Source organism: Dipodomys ordii, unplaced genomic scaffold, assembly GCF_000151885.1.
Source record: "Dipodomys ordii isolate 6190 unplaced genomic scaffold, Dord_2.0 Scaffold12, whole genome shotgun sequence".
NCBI lineage: Eukaryota > Metazoa > Chordata > Mammalia > Rodentia > Heteromyidae > Dipodomys > Dipodomys ordii.
Genome location: NW_012267228.1, coordinates 677,165 through 696,848, shown reverse-complemented (window position 1 = coordinate 696,848; position 19,684 = coordinate 677,165). Strand labels below are relative to the sequence as shown.

At 61.1% G+C, this 19,684-nt stretch overlaps 1 protein-coding gene across 1 annotated transcript in view; it reads left to right on the top strand.

Annotated features, from left to right (window-relative positions):
• Wnt7a (wingless-type MMTV integration site family, member 7A) overlaps positions 1-11,877 on the top strand; it is a 38,991-nt gene extending 27,114 nt beyond the window's left edge. The window contains exon 3 of the mRNA XM_013010435.1: positions 11,398-11,877. Coding sequence (XP_012865889.1) covers positions 11,398-11,877 — 480 coding nt within the window. The remainder of the gene's footprint in view (positions 1-11,397) is intronic.
• The last annotated feature ends 7,807 nt before the right edge of the window (positions 11,878-19,684 follow it).

Sequence of the window (19,684 nt, the reverse complement as noted above, 5' to 3'; positions counted from 1 at the left end):
TGATTGTGGACAGGAAGTGGAGGTGATTGTGGACAGGAAGTGAGCCATGGGGGACCCCACTTGAGTCAGAAGGGTTAGGCAAGTTCAGGAGTCCTTGGGCACAGAAGTGAGGGGCTCTGGCTCAGCAGGCTTTGGGGCTGGGGGGGGGTTACAGCAGGTGTGCTCCGAGGGGCTCGCTCGCCGCCTCCTGGGGCCGGCGTGGGCTCAGCCCGCCCGGTGAGGCCGTGGCCCACACCCTGGCTGGTCTCTGGGCAGAGCCGTCAGCATTTTAATGGCAGTTCCCAGCTCTCAGCGGCGGTCAGCTCAGCTGAGACAGGCTCTGGGCAGCATGCGGCACCTCGGAGTGATTTACTTGCTCACCGTTTCTATATTTAGTGCCACCGGACGCCGTGGGCCAAGTTTTCAGGGAGAAGAGGAGGAATGTGAGGGCGTGGGGAAGGGTGGCTGGGGGGGATGTTGATTTTTAACAGTTAACTATCTCTCTGCTGACTGCCATGATTTCTCAGACATTGAGAGGTTGTGGGGTGGCCGCCATGGCCTGGCCGGCCCTGCTCTACCCCGAGCTGAGCCCCGGAGCCATGTGTGGCTCTGGGGACCCCACGGCTGGGCGTATGGCACCGATGGCTTCTTCCTCCTCGTGACGGGGCTGGGTGCGGGGTGAGGGCTCCTCTCCCCTCCTCCGTGAGGACCCGGGGCCAGGGCTGCACAGGGCTCCGGCTGGCCAGGAGTGCTGTGTGGAGACCCCCCTCTGGGACCTCTGGCTCGGGGCTCAGGCCTGGGGGGTGGGGAGGAGGGGTTGGGCCAGCCCCTCCCAGGTAACACCCATGCCACCTGGCACTGGGCTTGGAATACAAACCCCAGGAACTCAGGTGCTGGAGATGGCACCCCAAATCCCACATGGCATTTGGAGGTGAGCCTTGAGGGTGGGGTCCCCAGCAGGGCGGTAACCTGGGCTGACACAGCCCCCAGGCGACACCCCACCCCACACAGGCCTCTGGGACTGCAAGCCCAACCTCTGCTCCTTACACCTTACCCAGTCCTCGGGGATTTGGTTATGGCCACGGAAAACAAACTAAGGTACTGGTCCTGGGGTCACACTTGGAAGAGCAAGGATTCTCACCAGCACTGTTCAATAGAAGTGTAACACGAGCCAAATGTGCAACATGTTCTAGAAGCCACTGGGAAAAAAAGAAGGCGGGGTGAGGCTCGGTGGCAGAATGTGTGCCAAACACATCCGCAGCCGGTTCCACCTGCAGAAGTAGGCCTCCCCGCTCCTAGGGTGCCTGCCAGCCGCAGGCCCAGGGACAGCGGGGAGGCAGGGCTCACCGTCTCAGGCCAGCTGACATTCTGGCTAAGGACAGTCCTGGGACAGGCAGGGCCGGGGCCAGGGGTCGTGTGGCTCTCCAGAGTCCTGAGATGGCTTCTGTTGTCACCAAGCTCTCTCTTCCCTAGGGCAGGGGATCCGAGAGACCCCTCGGTGACCTGCCCGAAGCTGACCAGGCCTGTACTCGAATCAAGACTTGGAAGCCTCTTGCCTGCTCGGGAGGCTCCTGCCCTGAGCAAGGGTGTCTCAGAGGTGTCCCGAGTGTGAGGCCTGGAGGCCGGCAGGGCGGCCGTCCCAGGGGGCCTGCTGTGGGACACGGATGGGGGGGAGGGCCGAAGGGCTGGCAGGGGTCCAGGCAGGGGGCCTGCTGGGGGGAAGAGGGTCGAAGGGCTGGCTGGGGTCCAGGCAGGGCGGCCTGGCATACTCAGAGGCTCAGGGCGTCAGTCAGGTCTGACCTGGTTTCTGGTCAGGAGCACTGTCCTGAAGCCTCTCCCCTGGGGTGGGCCAGGGAGGGCTTCAGCCTGCATCTTCTGTGGCCTAAGCCAGCCCCACCTGGGTAGAATGGCCCCGTGCGCCTGAGCTGTGGAGCTCCCTCCCTGCGGGTGCTCGCGCCCACCACTCAGCCTGTCTTCCCCCCTCACCCTCTGCTCTCTCCTCACGTCCCCTGGCTGCTCCTCCTCCGTGCGCCCCTTCCGTCCGTCACTCCTCCATCCCCAGGGTGTGTGCGCACCCAGCGTCTCCCGAGAGGCGGGCCTGGGCCTCGTTCACAAGGCAGTTGAGGGCTCTGCGATGGGGTAGGGAGGGAGACCGAGAAACCACTCCACAGTTCCCCCACACCAAGTAGCTGGGGGGCAGCAGGAGAGGGCTGAGCAGAGGTGTGCCCCAACGGACGCGTTTCTTGGTGCAGTGGAGCCGGAGCTGAGACGGGAAGCTGCGCAGGCAGAGGCAGCAGCGGAGGCTCAGCCCTCCCGCGCCCAACCCCGCACCAGGCCACCTGGGAAGGTTGAAGGGCCGTGGGGCTCCGGGCCCAGGGTGGAGATGCGAACCGCCCCCCCCCATGCCTGGCGGTGCCGGGCTCCGCAGGAGGGGTGAGGCCCAGATCCGCAGCACGGCAGCCTCCCGTCGAGTCTGCGGGCGCACCAACAGGTCTCAGTGTTCCACATGTCTGGCCCTGAGCCTTTGCTGCCATCATACCAGACGGACTTGTCTATGGGAGATCCTCTTCCCTTGCTCTTCCAGCCCTGAACGCGCCCTCCTTCCTCAGAACTGCAGGCCACTTCCCCCAGGGAGCGCGGGAGGCCCTGCCCGCCCTGTGGCAGTCCGCACTCAGGAGGAATGTTGGGGGCTGCCCTGCTTGTGTCCCTGCGGGTTCCTGAGGACAGAGGACCTGTCTGACCACCTTTACTCTGACTACACCCAACAGGCTCTGGCAGATTCTGGAAGGACAGACCACAGCTCTCTCCCCTGACCTTATGTTGGAACTGCTGGAGGAACTGTGAACACTGTCAAACGCCTGGCCACAGCCTCAGCCAATGAGCCTCAGCCTGTGGGGCAGGAGGTGGGGCGTCAGCAGGCTGGGGAGCTGCGGAGCAGCGGGGCCACGCTGGCTGCGGGCCCTGCGGGAGAGGCAGACCCTTCCTTGATCAGTACTAGGGTTTGAATTCAGGGCCTTGTGCTTGTGAGGCAGGTGTTTAGCCACTTGAACCATGCTCACAGCCATTCTTGCCTTCATTATGTTTTTCTCAGTCTTGGGACTGGAGCTTGGGGCCTGGGTGCTGGCTGAGCTATTTTGCTCAAGGCTAGCACTTTACTACTTGGAGCCACAGGTCTTCTTCTGGTTTTTAGGTGGTTAATCAGAGATGAGTCTCACGGATTTTCCCTGCCTGGGCTGTCTTTGAACTGCAATCCTCAGATCTCAGCCTCCTGAGTAGCTAGGATTACAGGCATGAACCACCAGCCCCAGTACCTTCTTTACTGTTTGAACCAGCTTTTTCTTGTTTGCTTGGACCAGCCTGGACACCTCAACCATCTTATTTATGCCTCTTATGTTGCTGGGGTGACAGGCAACAGGCCACCGCACTGAGATGGAATCTTGAGAACGTTTGGTCCAGGCTGGCCTTGAACTGCAGTCTTCCTGAGCTCAGCCTCCCACGGAGCTAGAGCATTGTAGGAGTAAGTCTGCTCACCCAGCTAAGGAAGGAGACTGCTAAGAGGTAGGGCCTCCAGGGAGGAGGTGAGGTCGTCGGATGTGCCTTGAAGGGCTATGGGGCCCTGGCTCCGCCGCTCCTCCGGCTCCTGTGTCCTTCACATGAGGCGGGCGGCTCCTCCACACTTTGTACAGAGCCACCACAGCGCCAAAGCAACAGGGCCAGGTGACCGTGGCTCAAAACAAACCGTTCCTCCTTACAGCATTTCACCACCGTGGCACGAAGCCAGCCATAGTACTTCTCCTATGGCGAATAACACTCTAATGTAGAGAGGCTACATGCTGTGTATAACGTCAGGTCAAATGGCACCGGGGTGCCAGGAGTCCTGGCTCGTGGGCAGCAAAGCGTGGGGACTAGAACAGCGTGAGGTGGAGCGGCGCACGCATGTGTGGACTGGCCAGCGAGGGCTCCCGGAGCAGGCCTGCACGCCATTCTGCCCCTTCTCTCCACCCTCAGGGAATGTCACCATCATGGCTCCAGTCTGCCTCACAGCTCTCATGATTCATCCACCCTGCAGTGAGCCGGGACTGTGTGGCCAGTATCACATGAGAGAGGGTGGGTGTGGACATGCGCAGGTGTGTGCCCCGGGTCTGGGTGTGGACGAGCGCAGGTGTGTGCTCCGAGTCTGGGTGTGGACATGTGCAGGTGTGTGCCCCGGGTCTGGGTGTGGACGTGTGCAGGTGTGTGCCCCGGGTCTGGGTGTGGACGTGTGCAGGTGTGTGCCCCGGGTCTGGGTGTGGATGTGTGCAGGTGTGTGCTCCGGGTCTGGGTGTGGATGTGCGGAGGTGTGTGCTCCGGGTCTGGGTGTGCACGTGCTCAGGTGTGTGCTCCGGGTCTGGGTGTGGACGTGTGCAGGTGTGTGCCCCGGGTCTGGGTGTGGACGTGTGCAGGTGTGTGCTCTGGGTCTGGGTGTGGACGTGTGCAGGTGTGTGCCCCGGGTCTGGGTGTGGACGTGCGCAGGTGTGTGCCCCGGGTCTGGGTGTGGATGTGTGCAGGTGTGTGCCCCGGGTCTGGGTGTGGATGTGTGCAGGTGTGTGCTCTGCGTCTGGGTTGGACGTGTGGAGGTGTGTGTTTTGGGCCTGGCCTTCGCGCTGTGTGGGAGGCGTTTGTTCACCTGTGAGGTCCACCTTCCAAAGTTGTGCCTGAGTGGCCGTGCCGCGGACCCCGGCTCTGCGTCCCGGGGTCCTGGCGGGTGATGTGGAGCTGGTGTGGCCTGGGCAGAGCACTGCCAGCTCATTACCCAGTGGGCCTGCAGGGCCAGCCCCTGGAAGGTGGCCGGCGCCCCGGTTCCCGCATGGCTCTTCCTGTTTAACGGTGGCTCTGCCTGGCTGATGTCGTCCAGCGTCTACTGAGACGTCAGGTCTGTGCTCGGGTGGTCACATGAGACCGCATCTCAAGTGCCACCCGTTAGAGACCCACCGTCCAGAGGGGGCACTGAGCTCGGTGGAGCCCAGCCCGCCAGCCCAGCTCACGGGCCACTTCCCGTTCCTTGGCTGCGCTGAGCGCGTCCATGCAAGGACGGGACCCTGCAGTCCACTTCCTCCTCTACCCCGCTGTCAGCGCTGTCAGCTCAGCCCTCATCCGTGCGAGCGCTGCTAGTCCACAAGTCACCGGGCAAGTATTTGCTGAGCACTGTGTCCCTGCCACTGGCCAGCCACTGGAGTCACAGGGGGAAAACAGAGTCCCTGTCCTTTGGCCACCTGTGGCCTCCTGGGAGGCACTGACCCTTCCCTACACCAGCTCCTGTTTGAGGGAGACACACAGGCGAGGTGGGGTGTCACTGTCTCTGAACCAGAGGCAGAAGGAAACGTTGGAGGAAGAGGGAGTGTGCCAGGCACAGTGCCCTGCGGCTCGAGCACGCCGGCACACAAGGCCCCGCCGCGGCCAGCGCGTGGAGGGCCAGGCCCCGCCGCAGCCAGTGCTGTGAGCAGCGCGTGGAGGGCCAGGCCCCGCCGCGGCCAGTGCTGTGAGCAGCGCGTGGAGGGCCAGGCCCCGCCGCGGCCAGTGCTGTGAGCAGCGCGTGGAGGGCCAGGCCCCGCCGCGGCCAGTGCTGTGAGCAGCGCGTGGAGGGCCAGGCCCCGCCGCGGCCAGTGCTGTGAGCAGCGCGTGGAGGGCCAGGCCCCGCCGCGGCCAGTGCTGTGAGCAGCGCGTGGAGGGCCAGGCCCCGCCGCGGCCAGTGCTGTGAGCAGCGCGTGGAGGGCCAGGCCCTGCCGCGGCCAGTGCTGTGAGCAGCGCGTGGAGGGCCAGGCCCTGCCGCGGCCAGTGCTGTGAGCACCGCGTGGAGGGCCAGGCCCACGGTGCAAGGGGAGACGCGGGGGGGGGGGGGAGCCAAAGCGAGGGGCCCAGGTCCCACCCCGGCTTCCCAGCCCCCGTCAGCCCTCATCAGCAGTGCTCCACAGATCCGCCAGGCTGGGGCACGTGACTCCATATGGCCGGAGTCTGTCAGCAGTAAGGAGCTGTGAGGGCAGACTCGGGCCGTTCTGAACGGGCACCCCATCTTCCACACACCGCGCTCAGGCAGGCTGTGGACAGGAAGCCGCTTTCCTTCACAGCCTCCGCCGGTGGAGGCTGGCCTCCGTCCTGTGCCCGGTGTGGTCACTTCCCCCTGCAGAGCCAGCGGGTCTTCCCGCCCCCTCCTCCGGCCTGGCTCTGGGCAGGCACATGTGCCACGGGCAGGGTCACTGAGGGGGGTCATCGGGAGGTCTGTCAGTGCAGGGGAGGGGAGCGGCGTTGGGCGGCAGGCAGAGCGGAGTGCCCCCCGGCTCCTCTGGGTGCGCCCCACTGTTGAAAAGGCCCTGAGGTCCTGCGAGGGCGGCCAGGCCTCTGCGAGCGGCGCTCACCGGCCGGGTGGGAGGGTGCGCAGTGGACGTGTGGACGCGGGGACAGACGGTGAGACAGCCCGCACACACGCGTGACTGGGGTAGTGCACACGTGTGAGGCCGTGTTCTGTGCCCGTGTGCGCGCGCACAGCAGGGGGTACTGGATGAGCAGAACTCTAGAAAGACCCGTCTGTAGTCGGGCTGTTTGTCTGTGAGACGCAGGCCTTGCTGGAGCGAGGTCAGTTCACCGTGGGGCAGCTGGGGTGCTGGCCCTGGTGACCTGGAGAGCGCCGGGCCCAGGCCCTGCGGAACGCACCCTGGCCTGCGCCCACCTGAGCGAGAAACATTTTCCCAAAGTCGGTGCGTCCGTGTGACTTAAAGAATGTAAGACACCCAAACGTTTACAGGAGGAAAAAAGGCCACCTTCCCACTTCCATCCGAGTTGCCCAGAGGAATGCGGCAGGAGGGAGGAGAGGCGGGCGGGCAGAGCGGAGGGAGGGAGAGGAGGAGGAGAAGCAGAAGCTAGGGCAGGTATGCACACGACATCGGACCAGGGGGGCCTCACAGCTTTCTGTGCAAGCCTCTAAACTGCAATCCTTCCCGTGTCTGCCTCCTGGGAAGCTAGGCTTGTAGAGCCGTCTGGTTCTTAAAAGGCCTTTCTGAATGCTTGGGAGAGTTGCTTTCCGCGGCGCCCATGGCTAGGACTGAGCGGGAGCCACCGGCCCCGTCCCTCGAGACCTGTTCCTTCTCCAGGAAGTTCACTCTGGCTCCTCCGGGCAGCCGGAGCCGGGTGGCCGCAGCAGGCCAACTTAGATACCATCTATTTGGCAGGATGTATCAAGGAATTTTCTGGAGCCAAGTTTCTTCCCAGGCCCCTCCTGCGCCGGAGAGCCTCACCTTGAGTAATTCTGGGTCGGGGCAGCATCTGGGGCATTGTTGCACTTCCTGGGGGACCTGTCAGGAGGAGATTGATATTTCTCCCTCCAGCAGTGCGGAAAGTCCTTCCTGCTGCTCCAGACAGGTGTGGGCCATGGCTGCTGCGGGCAGGGAAGGGGTTGGGCTGCGGCCCCACCCCTGGGCCCAGGGGCCACCACCCAGCAAGGTCTGCTTCCCTGGACCCCCATCCTCTTGGGGTCCCTCCTGCTCATGTCCCAGGACGGGCCGGCAGAGCTGTGGAACAGCCCCAGGCGTCCCCAAGATGGCACCTCTAAGCTAAACAGCTCCCTCCCGCCCCCGCCCCCCGCCCCCCGCCGGGCTGTCTCGTTTTACTTTTTGAGACAGGGTTTCCACTGTCATCTAGGCTGGCCTCAAACTTGATACACACCTCCTGCCTCAGTCTCCCAAGCACTTGGATGGCAGGTGTGTATCAATACACCCAGTGGCTGTTTCTGCCAATCTGTCCAGCATACCCTACCTAGTTCTAGGAATCACAAAGGAAGGCCAGCTGCTCCCTCACTGTGCATTAGCTCTGACCATGCGGCCTCCACCCACTGACCATGCGGCCTCCACCCACTGACCATGCGGCTTCCACCCACTGACTCTTTAGCCAGTAGGCCTCTGAATCTCAGTCTTTCTGAAGTCCCTCCTATCTGTGCTTCCGAGATTTTCAAGGTTCCCCCCGCCCCATCATTTATTTACTTATTTTTAATTTTTTGGTGCAGGTACTAGGCCTTGAATACAGGGTTTCACATGGTTGCTTGCCTTTATTTTGCTTATAGCTGGTGCTCTACAACTTGATCCATGCCTCTAATCTGGCATTTTGCCAATTGAGAGGAGATAGAATCTTGTGGACTTTTCTGCCTGCGCTGGCTTGGAACCCCAGTCCTTCAGGTCTCAGACTCCTGAGTCGCTAGGGTTATGGGTGTGAGGCACCAGCGCCGAGCTGCAGCCTGTATTTCACCTCTCCTCTGTCTGCACTGAGCACAGTTCAGTCTGGGAAGGGCTGCATCCCACGTGGACCGGCAGGTGAGGAGGCCGCGCTCAGCGACCTCTGAAGATGTCCCTCTCCGGCTGCCTGTGTGCCCTCCGGCGCCTGGTGTCCTCCCTGGGGGCAGCCACCGCCCCCCCCACTTCTCCTGTTGGACCCTGTGACGATCCTGTTCTCCAGAAGCATGGGGTGCAGGTCTCTACGCTTCCCCAGCCCCTGCTTTGTCCTCTTCACAATGCACCTTGCAGAATGGCCCTCGCTAAGTGCAGAGCCGCCCCGTCCTCCTCAGCAGTCCTGGGTGGTCTGGTACACGGCCCTCTCGCTGTCCCTGCGGCTCTGTACATTCTTCTGGCCTTTCCAGGTCTCCATGAGACTCTTACCACAGCACTCGCCCAGTACAACTGTGGCCTCAGGTTGTGAGTGGGGATAAAGCCTGGCCTTCCCGATCAGGACGCAGGGGCACGGCCGAGGCCTGGGAGGACACGGCTAGCCGCAGCGGGGCGGCGGGGCTGAGGCCAGGTGCCACGTGGAGGCACCAGGAGGATCCCCACAGCAGGGCCAGGTTGGGAATAAAGGAGAGGTAAACACAAGCCGCATCAGGGGCTGAGCTCAGCCGTGACGGGGAGGCCGTTCTGACAGGGGCTGCAGCTGCAGTCGGGGATGAGACCTCTCACGGTGCCGGAGACAGGCCAGCTCGGAGCGGAGTCAGCGCCCCCCCCCCCCCGCGCCCAGCGCACGGACAGCCAGCTGCTGGCCTGCTCCTTCCCTGAGGGCCCAGAGCAGGCCAGGCCTGGGGAGGGGCTGAGGACCGGCTGTGAGGAGAAGGGTGCAGAATTAGACGGTGCGATGTCTGCACAGCTCCGGAGCACAGTGCGGAGACACTGCACTGCACACCGTAACTAGATGAAGCCTCCGCTCTCAGGCTATATGGCCGTGGAACTGTTTTTAAACAGTGTGCAGTCGCGCATGCTGAGTGCTCCGTGGACGGAGGAGGCCAGGGTGTACGGAGGGGCTCGGGTGTACAGAACGGAGGCCCCCGCAGGAATGGGAGCCGGACAGAGCTCAGCCGCCCTTTGGAGCCTAGCAGGACTTTCTCCCTGTCCCCTGGCCTCCCCTGAGACCGTGCACTGGCCAAACCCCAGGGGTCAGGCCTGCTGGGGCCGGAGCCAGCCTCAGGCACGTCTTCCCTCGGTCTGCTTCTGTGTGGTGGAGGTGGGAGCTACGGAATGGGACCAGGCAGCCCTGCTGCTCTTTACCAGGCTGGAGGGCTGAGTGAAGTACCCCGGGGCATCCTGAACACCTGGTACGTGCCAGGCTCTGGGAAGGTGCCCGGCTGGGCCATCACGGGGGATTCTCAGCCTCAGACCCCCTGACCCTGAAGTGCCTGGCTTTGAGGGCAGGAACAGGGAGGTGAGGAATGCAGCCATGTCCTGTGCTCGCTTCCTCTCCTGTGGCCCTCTCCAGCCCTGGCCGGGCCAGCGTGATTACACCCACTAAATGAAGGCACAGTGCCGTCCCTGAGGCTCTGGTGGTCACCTGGCTAGAGGCCCATTCAGTGCTACCATGGCTTGAGGCTTCCGTGGTCACCGCGGAGGGAGGCGGGCTGAGGGACGTGGCGTGAGACAGTGGCATCCACACGCCCAGGACCTTTGGCTCAGGGCCTGTTGTCCAGGGACCACTGCAGCAGGAACAATCGCACTGGTATTTGTGCTGCTTTCATTCTAGAACTTTCTAGAGCTACGGGATGTCTTTTTCAATAAAATGGCTTTACTGGTATAAGCTACCACACACAATACAGCCATTTAAGCTATTTGGTGAAAACATTCAAAATCCTCCCCTCTGGCTTTTAAAAATACACAGCGCACTGTCCTTATCTGTAGCAACAGCATTTTTGTTGGGTATCTGGGGGATATCTGTGTGCCGCGTCTCCAGCGGTGACCTCAGCGCTGTGCCCGGCCCAGGGCCTCGGCTCTGCCTCCCAGCGCTGTCTCCCCATTGTCCACTTCTGACGCTGGCCGCACCAGAGTGGAGTGGGTTTGGTTTTCACTTTCCTCTTGACTAAGGATACTGAGTGTCTTTTCACATTTACTGACAACTGTACTTTCTATACATGGTAAGAAACCACTTCGTGCAAGGGTCCTGAGAACAGCTCTGCTCATCAAGGCAGACTCCATGGAGCCGCTGCCCACGTGAGAGAAGAGAGCAGAGCAACACGACCCCCCCCCACCCAGGAGAGCCAGGGCCTCATTCCTTCACTGTCTCCCTCCACACGGGCTCCGAAACAACAAATCCCTGCCCTGGCATTGGGTTCACAGGAAGCCATTCCTGGAGAGCTGTCGTGATTCTCCTCTTTCTCTGCATTTCTGGGGTGGCCCTGTCACGGTGGTGGCAGGGCCCTTGGCGGTCACGGGCTTTGTGTTCCTCTGGGCTGTGGATGGGTGGGCATCTGGATGGTGTCAGGGTGGACACTCCTGGGGACAAGGCTGCCACACACATTCTGGGTCCTGTTCCTTGCACAAATGCAGGATGGACCTCTAAGGTACATGTCTTGGAAGTGAGACATCCGAGCCCTGGTGTGTCCATCCACCTTTGTGAGGTATCACTGAAGACCAGGCGTCTGACGTGTGTGCGCGCACGCGCACAGCCCAGCAGTGCTGAGCGGCTGAGCCTGGGGGGTGGATGGCTATGCTGGTCTTGGCGCCATTCATACAAACGGGTCGGGGCTCAGCTCCACTGGTGATTACCACCCCAGCGTTGCCTGTCTTTGAAGTGAACCCCTCCAGGTTTTAAGGTCTTGGTTCCCAGTCGATCTTAGCTCTATGCAGGCGAAAGAGAACCCGTGTGTGCTCTGGACTGGACTGAGCCTGGCACTGAACTAGGACCCAGGGGTGCGGGTCCTGGCTGTAGGCCCAGTGCCAAAGCCAAGGAGGGAGGGGAACACAAGTCCGTGTTCCTTGCATGGAGAACGCTGCGGCCACAGGCAGCGCGGAGGGGCGGGGCCTCGTGGAGGGGCGGGGGCGGGGCCGCGCGGAGGGGCGGGGCCGCGCGGAGGGGCGTGCCCGCGCCTGGCCTCACCCACAGCGGTGACCCGCACTGTGCTCTCCCCCTCCCGCCCCGCAGATCCTGGAGGAGAACATGAAGCTGGAGTGTAAGTGCCACGGCGTGTCCGGCTCCTGCACCACCAAGACGTGCTGGACCACGCTGCCACAGTTCCGGGAGCTGGGCTACGTGCTCAAGGACAAGTACAACGAGGCCGTGCACGTGGAGCCCGTGCGCGCCAGCCGCAACAAGCGGCCCACCTTCCTCAAGATCAAGAAGCCCCTGTCCTACCGCAAGCCCATGGACACGGACCTGGTGTACATCGAGAAGTCGCCCAATTACTGCGAGGAGGACCCCGTGACCGGCAGCGTGGGCACCCAGGGCCGCGCCTGCAACAAGACGGCGCCCCAGGCCAGCGGCTGCGACCTCATGTGCTGCGGCCGCGGCTACAACACCCACCAGTACGCCCGCGTGTGGCAGTGCAACTGCAAGTTCCACTGGTGCTGCTACGTCAAGTGCAACACGTGCAGCGAGCGCACGGAGATGTACACCTGCAAGTGAGCCTGCGGGGCTGGGCCGCGGGGCTCGGGGCGTCCTCTGCGTGTCCCCCCCCCCGCCGGGCTGGGCTGCGGGGCTCGGGGCGTCCTCTGCGTGTCCCCCCCCCCCCTCCCCCCGCCGCCGCCCTCACCGGGTCCGCAGACGCTCCCGGCCGTCTTCTCTGCGGAGGGGGCGCTGGCGGGCTCCCCGCAGAGCCCCCGTCCACCTCGGATGCTGCTCCCCCGCTCCCAGACATGGCCTCGGCCCCTCACGGTGGAACACAGCCTTCCACGCCGAGAACTCACCCTCGGGCCTCATCATAGCAATATTTAACAATTTATTCTGATAAGAAATACTATTAATTTATTTAATTAAAAAAATTCTCCACCTCGTCAGGATCCGTTGTCTGCAATCAAAGTGGACCACTGGCTCTCCTGGCAGGGTGGCTCTGACCTTAGGGCTGGGAGCCAAGTGGAACTGTACATAATTATTCTTGCCCAGATGATTCTACTAGCCGATTTTGCAGTTCATCCTTACAGTACTAGATGTTTAAGTACAAAGAGCAAAATCCTTTATACATATATATATATATATAAAATACACACATTTATATTTTTTGCTGTTTGCTGCTACTTATCCAGAAGTTTAAGCCAGTCCAAATTTGGAGACATTTTTACCCAGAATACATTTCCAATTCTTGTGTCCTCCTAGTTCAAATTTTACCATTAGATGAGGGGGGAGGGAGAGAGAGAGAGAGAGTGTGTGCGATGGGGAACTCGTAGTAAACTCAGCCGTCTTCTGAGAGCAAGCACTGGACAGGAGAGTATTTTGTGAGAGACTATTTTTCTATGACTACTTTATTTATATGGCGTCTCCGGTGTCGTCCCGCAGCTGTGCTTACTGCCGGTGCCCGCTTTGCAGCTGGGTTCTGGAGTTCTATTTGCCAAGGAGGCCACGGTCATCCTCGGACAGGGGCCTGGGGCCAGGGTGCCACCCACAGAACCGGGGGGCACCAGGCCCGGGCTCGGCCTGGTAAGCTCAGGTGTTTGAGCCACCGTGGAGGGTTGGGCTCGTGTCCTCTGCTTTGTGGAGGCCAGCTCAGGATGCTGGTGCCTCACTAGCTGAGCTCTGCTACCGCCTGTGTCCCAGGAGGTGGGCACGTACCGAGGCAGGGGCGGCCGTGCACGGCCAGGCTCCCGGGGTCTCCTGGAGGTCTTGTTCCCAGTCTCAGCGGTACCTCAGCCGCACCCCTGGGTCTGTCAACACAGAAACATCCTCCAGGAGGCTGTGGGCGCTCTTGTGTACACCTACATGTGTGCTCGCACTCACACAATTGTGCCTTGACACACCCCAGGGGGTGTCTCCAAGAGCCTGGAGCCGTGACCTGGGCATCTGCTGGCCCCCGGCGTGTCTCTGTGGTGTGTGTGCATGCAGTGACACAGAGCGAGGGACTTCTGTGACTGTGTGGAAGCGTAGGAGCTGGCATCTCTGAGCTGTCCCCTGCCGGTAAAGCCTGGTGACCCCAGAGGCCACGGCCTCGGGCTGTGGGCAGAGCCCTCAGCTCTGACTTAGGCCGTGTCCATCCAACAACCGGGCTTCAGCACTGGCCCGAGTCACACGCAGCATGGAAAACAAACACGGCTGGATCAGAGTTTACCCTTGGACATAGTTTTAATTTTTCCTTCACTTGGTTGTCTGGATGAGTGGACATGGAGGAGGGATGGAGTAGAGGGATGGCTAGGTGGGTGGATGGACAGGAGGGTGGGTGGATGGCTGGGTGGATGGACAGGTGGGTGGATGGACAGATGGCTTTCCCAGCCCGCAGTGCCCCTGTACTTAGCCTCGCGGGCACGTGCAGCAAGGGAGGGAGGTCCTGTGCGATTTAGTTCCATGAATGTGGAAAGTCACTCCCAAGACCTCCTGCACTGTGTGGGGGAAGAAGGGCCTGGCGTGAGGGCGGCCGGGCCCGTGGGCTGGCTGCCGGCTCAGTGCCTGCTCCCACTGCACACAGCCCACCCCCACCCCGCCACACACCGGAGTGCCCAGCTCAGAGCTGCCCTGAGCCTCAGTTTCTCCATCTGTAAAACCACAACAATAGCACTACTTCTCGGGCCATTGTGAGGCGCCTCCCAGGAATGACCGCATGGCCTCCTGAGTTGCAAGACGATGGATGAATGCTCATTATTGTTGTTGTTATTGTTATTGCTGCTACTAACCTTCCCACAGTCATAAGATTCTTATGGTAATAAATATTTGGCTCTATTGTGAGCAAAGCTATTCCTTCTCCCCTTTGTTTTATTCCTGGAGTAGCGTTCCAACATAACTGATATCAAAAGTCCACAAGCTGAAGAAGCCAAGTCAAACGGTCACAAGTCCAGGCCTTGGACATTGGCAGCCCAGGGCCTGGGGCCCAGTGTGGGCAAGACTTCCGGAGGGCTGCCCCGCACAGGCCACCACTGCCATGAGGGAGGTGGGTTTTCCCACGTGGCCAGTGGTTTTTTCCTTCTGTGATGCCGAGGTTGAACGGGACCTCACAGGCCCGTCAAATACACTGCTGCTCGCTACACACCAGCCCCAGCTTCTCAGGCTGAGCATCTGGTCGTCCGGGTGCGGCTTCCCCGTCTTGGCTTGCTGGCCAGCGGTGAGGGTGAGGCTGAACACGACGGCAGGCCGAGCCTGGCCTTCTCGTCACGGCCTGACCAGGGGCCATCTCAAACGCTTGTGTTGGAGATGGAGGAGGACCAGTGTGAGGGGGGCGGGGCTCACGGCAGGTCACACAGCGTCCAGGCTGCCTGGGGGTGGACCTTCACTACCACGATGCGCCGCCCAGGGCAGGAGGGACAGACCTCCACATGCAACACGCACACACACACACACACACACACACACAGAGGCAGCAAGATGAAGTCAGGAAGAACACACCTCCACATGCATGTGCGCACACACAAACACACACACACTCTAAACTTGAGAAGACACTAGCTCAAGGCTCAAGAGAGCAATATGTGGGCTTGGGGCGAGGAGCTGGTGCCATGAACCATGCTGCAGGGGTGTGGACACGGGGGCGGGAGGGGGGAGTACAGTGAGGGAGCAGGGGAGGGGGGAGGCAGTGCATGTCCCTTGCACAAAGCAGATGAGTCTGAGCTGTGGCCTGTGCCTCCAGGGAGGCGCTTTGTCCTGGTCTCAGGGAAGAGCACAGGTGTCACTGTGTCAGCAGAGCCCACAGCATCCACACGCTGCGCAACGCCGCAGCCTGGAGCGGACTGCCGTGTCCAGCCGGGTGCGGCGGGCATGCGCCGGGCCGCGTCGCGTGTCGGTCACAGTGACCGCAGCCCCTCGTGGCGCTCTCCTCAGGAGGGACACTCCTGCCATTAAAAGGCACAGCATGGGGTTTACAGTGCTGTGGGAAGCTAAGATTACAGTGAATCCGTGTCCAGCCAAAAGCAAGACCCAATCTCAACAATAACCAGAGCAAAAGGGCTGCACTCACCTAACAAATATTAAATCCCTGAACTGCCAACAGACAACACAGAAACACACTGGGAGATAGTAATGTTCAGCTTCATGGTGTTGACCAAGCCGGGCCTGCCTGCTGCCGTTCCCAAGCCCACACACGTGGCCCCGGGTGTGCACGGTCACACACCCAGGACGGCGCTGGCCCGGCAGGCCCATGGCCTCGGCGGAACGCAGCCTGTCTGGAGTCAGCCTGGCGCAGGCTGGTCGAGGCAGCCGGGCCTGGTCTTCCACACATCTCCTCGGCAGGCTGGCCGGACTACTTCCCACTGGAGACCAAAGAGTCCAGTGTGGGAGCCCACGCCACGAGGCTGCTTGAGGCCCAGAGAGAACTGGCACCATCTTGTCCACTGCCTCCTGTTGTCCAGATCAGTCCACAGGCCAGCCCAGACGCACCGCGTCACATGGCAGGCGCCCGGGCCGGCGGGGCGGGCGTGAGGATGATGTCCTCCAGCCTGGAGGGACACAGCTGCTCCCCAGGTCGAGGCTGCTCCCTGGTGCACAGCGCCATCCTCACTTGCCTGCTTCTCAGCTCTCAGCAAGGCCAGGCGACCCTGCCAACCGCACCAAACCTGACCCTCTGCACCTCTCCAGGCGGTCGTGTGTTCAAGTCTAGCTGTCTTTCCCGCCTCACCCCAGCCTCCTTCGGCCCGGCCGTGTGACCACCACAATCCAGGCCTGCAGGAGAGCGATGTGCTTCACCTGCTGGCCCAGCAACACCTCCCACTTTTTCCCTGATGGAGGATGGGAAGCCATGGCACCCAGGGAATGGGACAGCAGAGGGAAGGGACCCTTGGTGGCCCAACTGGCCCAAGAGTAGCCATTAAGAGCACAGACCCTGGGGCCTGGCACCCAGAGTTTAAACCCAGGTCTGCTTTTGGCTGGCTTTGTGCCTTGTGGTGGTCGGGGTAACCTCTCTACCGTTAAGGTGGAGGCAGCGTCCGGACCGTGGTGGTGACCAGGTGAGTTCAGGCTCAGTGCCTCGGCTGCTGTAAAGGTCGTGGGCTCTTCGTACTCGCTGTATCTCATGAGAGCTTTCCCAGGGAGGGCCTGAGGGCGAGGGACAGGCCGGGGGCTGCTGGCCTGCTCAGGGGCCCAGCAGAGTGCTGAGCCCGGCCCGGCCCCAGACACGGTCACACACGCATCTGCTCCTTGACAGGGCAGCTACCGATTGCCATGACAACACCCTCGGCCCCAGAACAATGTGCTGGAGACAACAGAAAGGCTCAGCTGCCTGTTCCTGCTTAGTCCTCAAGACAGCAAAGAACGCATACCCCAGGACACACACACACACACACACACGCACAGTCACACAGACACTGGCCCAGAGACAGCTCAGGTGAGACCAGGCCTTCATCTGCAAGCCAGGGCTTGGGGAAAGCCTGACGCACTGCTTCCGGGAGGAGGCGGCGCGGCTGCACCGCCACTCCTGACCTGCAGCCGCCGGCCCAGGACTCACATGTACCGCACATCCGCACACACGTGTGCATACACACACACATGCACATGGGTATGTGGGTGTGCGTGCGAGCGCATGCCGGCATGTGTGTGCAGGGTGAGAGGAGGACTCGGGCTGGAGGAGAATGAGCACCTCCCCCTCAAGAGGCCACACGAGACAGCCGACCAGGGTGTGAAGAGAGACCGCCTCTCCTGAGGGCTTGCTCCCGCCACACACAGAGCCTCGCGCCCGGCAGAGCCCGTGCTCCAGCCGGTCGGCTCCAGTCAGGGCTTCCAGGCTGCCACACAAGCCCGGGCAAGGCTTCTCTCTCACTGGTTTCTCAGGAAAAATGCAATCGCTCCAACTCCTCCAGCCTTCTAACCATGGCAGCGTCCACACGAACCAACAAAATCCCTCCTCACTTGTTTAGGCCGCTTGGACTTGGTGGCTGAGTTGGACCTGCTACTTGTGTCTCCCAAACACACACACCATTCTAGATGGGACCCCACACGGTCACAGCCTGCAATGCCGGGTGCTGCCCCTCCCAGGCCCCTGACCCCGGCCTGCTTGACTCTCCTCCTGAGCCTTCTCAAACAGCCACTGTGGTGCTCGCGTGTTGAGGAACTCGTTTCTAGAGCTGGGGAAAGCCGAGCAGCGCCACGCCCACAGCACGGTACAGCCCCTGCGTGTGAGCCTGTGGCCGGACCCCACTTCCCTTCTCTGCCTGGAAGTAGTTCTGGAGGCTTTGCACCCAGACCTACCAGCTCTCTATAAATGCCACCAAGTTTCTTTCCACAGCCCCACAGATGGCTGGTAAGTTGTGGCAGCTTTATCAACAGTAATGAAGACATTGGAAGAGGAAGCGGAGAGGCCAAGAGCACTTGTGTCTGCACTTCTCCACACAGCTACTTTCCGCAGGTCCCGGCATCCTCCCCTTCTTCTCCCTATGCAGCAGGCCGTGGTTCTACAAGCAGACGCCCCAGAGACGAGGGGACAGAGGAGAAACACACCCATCCCACTGAGACAAGGACCTTGCTTCCCACCAGCTGCCTGATGGAGGAGCCACAAGTGGCCAGGAGCCTGGCCAGGCAGGACTCCTTCCTAGCTGCCCTTCCAGCTTGCCGGAACACAGGAGGTGGCCACAGCCAGGCTTCCCAGGAACAATCCAAACACAGTCCCATGCCAGACAGCGTTGCAGGCTGCACTTCCCATGATGCACCTGTGAACACAGTCACAGCACTCAGGCCATTTCTCTATGGTAACGAACACCCCGTGTTCAGATCTCTGCACCAGCAGTGTTGTATGACCATGCCTCAGAAGGGTCTCTGGGTCAAACAGTGGGGGCCTTTCCACTTTTGACAAACTTGCTCATTAAAGAGACTCCCCATGAACGGTTGGCCTGACTAGTCTGTCAGAATGCAGAGGACAGGGGACAGGGTGACAATCTACAAGATGGCCCTAGATAACCTTTCAGTGTCCAGAAGGGGACTTGCCTTTGCTGGGGGTACAAACCCACTCACCAGGACAGTACAGCGCAGGGGACTTCCTCCTCCACCTTCTGAGTGGCCCCGAGTGACCTTCCTCTCCTCCCACTAACCTTCAGGGGACTGAGCCTAACTAAGACTTGCATGAGTTTCCTCCACAGCCGCCATCAGAAATCTGTCTTAGGGGAAGGAGTCAAGTAACCAGCTGGGTGGTGAGGCGGTGGTGACCCTATGCTCCCCAGACAAGAGGTGCCCAGACTCTTAAAATCAGTGCTGCTGCTGCCACCAGAGGTGGACGGGCAAAGTGCTCATGTATGCAGGTGAACAGGAAGAGGGGGCAGAGGGGAGGGAGGAGGGAGGCTGCAAGCAGGACCAGTGCAGGAGAACCAGATCTAGCCATTCTCTGCAGAACAAAGCAGCGCAAGGCTGGGAAGGAGGGACAGCCTGATGCTGGCCACCTGGGGAGAACGGATGCATCCAGAAAGGGGGTGTGGTACCTGGGGGGTGCATGCAGAAAAGGGGTGTGGTACACAGTGGAAGGGGGGTTCTCTTTTGTCAGAAAATGTGATGAGACTAAGAGTGTAAGAATCTTTGGTTTTATTTACAAGATCCTGTAATACTGATGAGAATTTTAATAATCAAAGTTCTGGATTCTGTGCTTTGGCTTTGAAATGCTCCCATTTCGTAATTTGAAGCCTCTCCTAGGTTCAAGCCCCAGACAGGCTGCCAGAGCAGGAGGGTTCAAGCCAGGCTCCCACACACCAAGTCAACCCCTACTCATTTGGAAAACATGAGTGGGCTAACTGAACTCTGTGCCTCGGTTTGCTGGGCTGTGGAAGTGGGGATAGCTTCTAATGGGCTCAGAATGCCTGCGAGATGGTCGAGCTGCTGATCTATGTGGAATGTGAGCCACGGGGCCTGGCGTGCTGTGTGCAGTGGGTACAGCTGGCTTTCGGCTTGGTTTCAGCGGCAGTGCGTCCAAGGGCAGCCTCTGGGCCCAGGACGCTATCAGGATGCTTCCTGTGGTCCAGGCATCTGGGGCTCCAGGACCCAGGAACGCCAGTCAGCCAACCCTCCACAGCGGGCAGCTGCTGGAAAGCAAAGCAAACACAAGTGGGAAGGAAGCTCCTGGGCTGCGGGAAAGCAAACAAGGCTGCGTCTTCCAGCCGCACGCTGCGGACAGCCAACCTTTCCCAGGGCCGATCCTTGGGAGTCGTCCTCAGGCGCCCGCCAGTGTTTGGACAGCTTGATGGAGGGCGGGGGCAGAGACAGTGGAGACACGGAGGGCCAGGCCTCGTCAGACCAGTGAGCTCCCAGCGTCCAGCCCCAGCCAGCCGGGCTCCTCACACATCCCCGCCTGTGCCCTTCTCTGACCTGCAAGCCTGGCCATCATGGG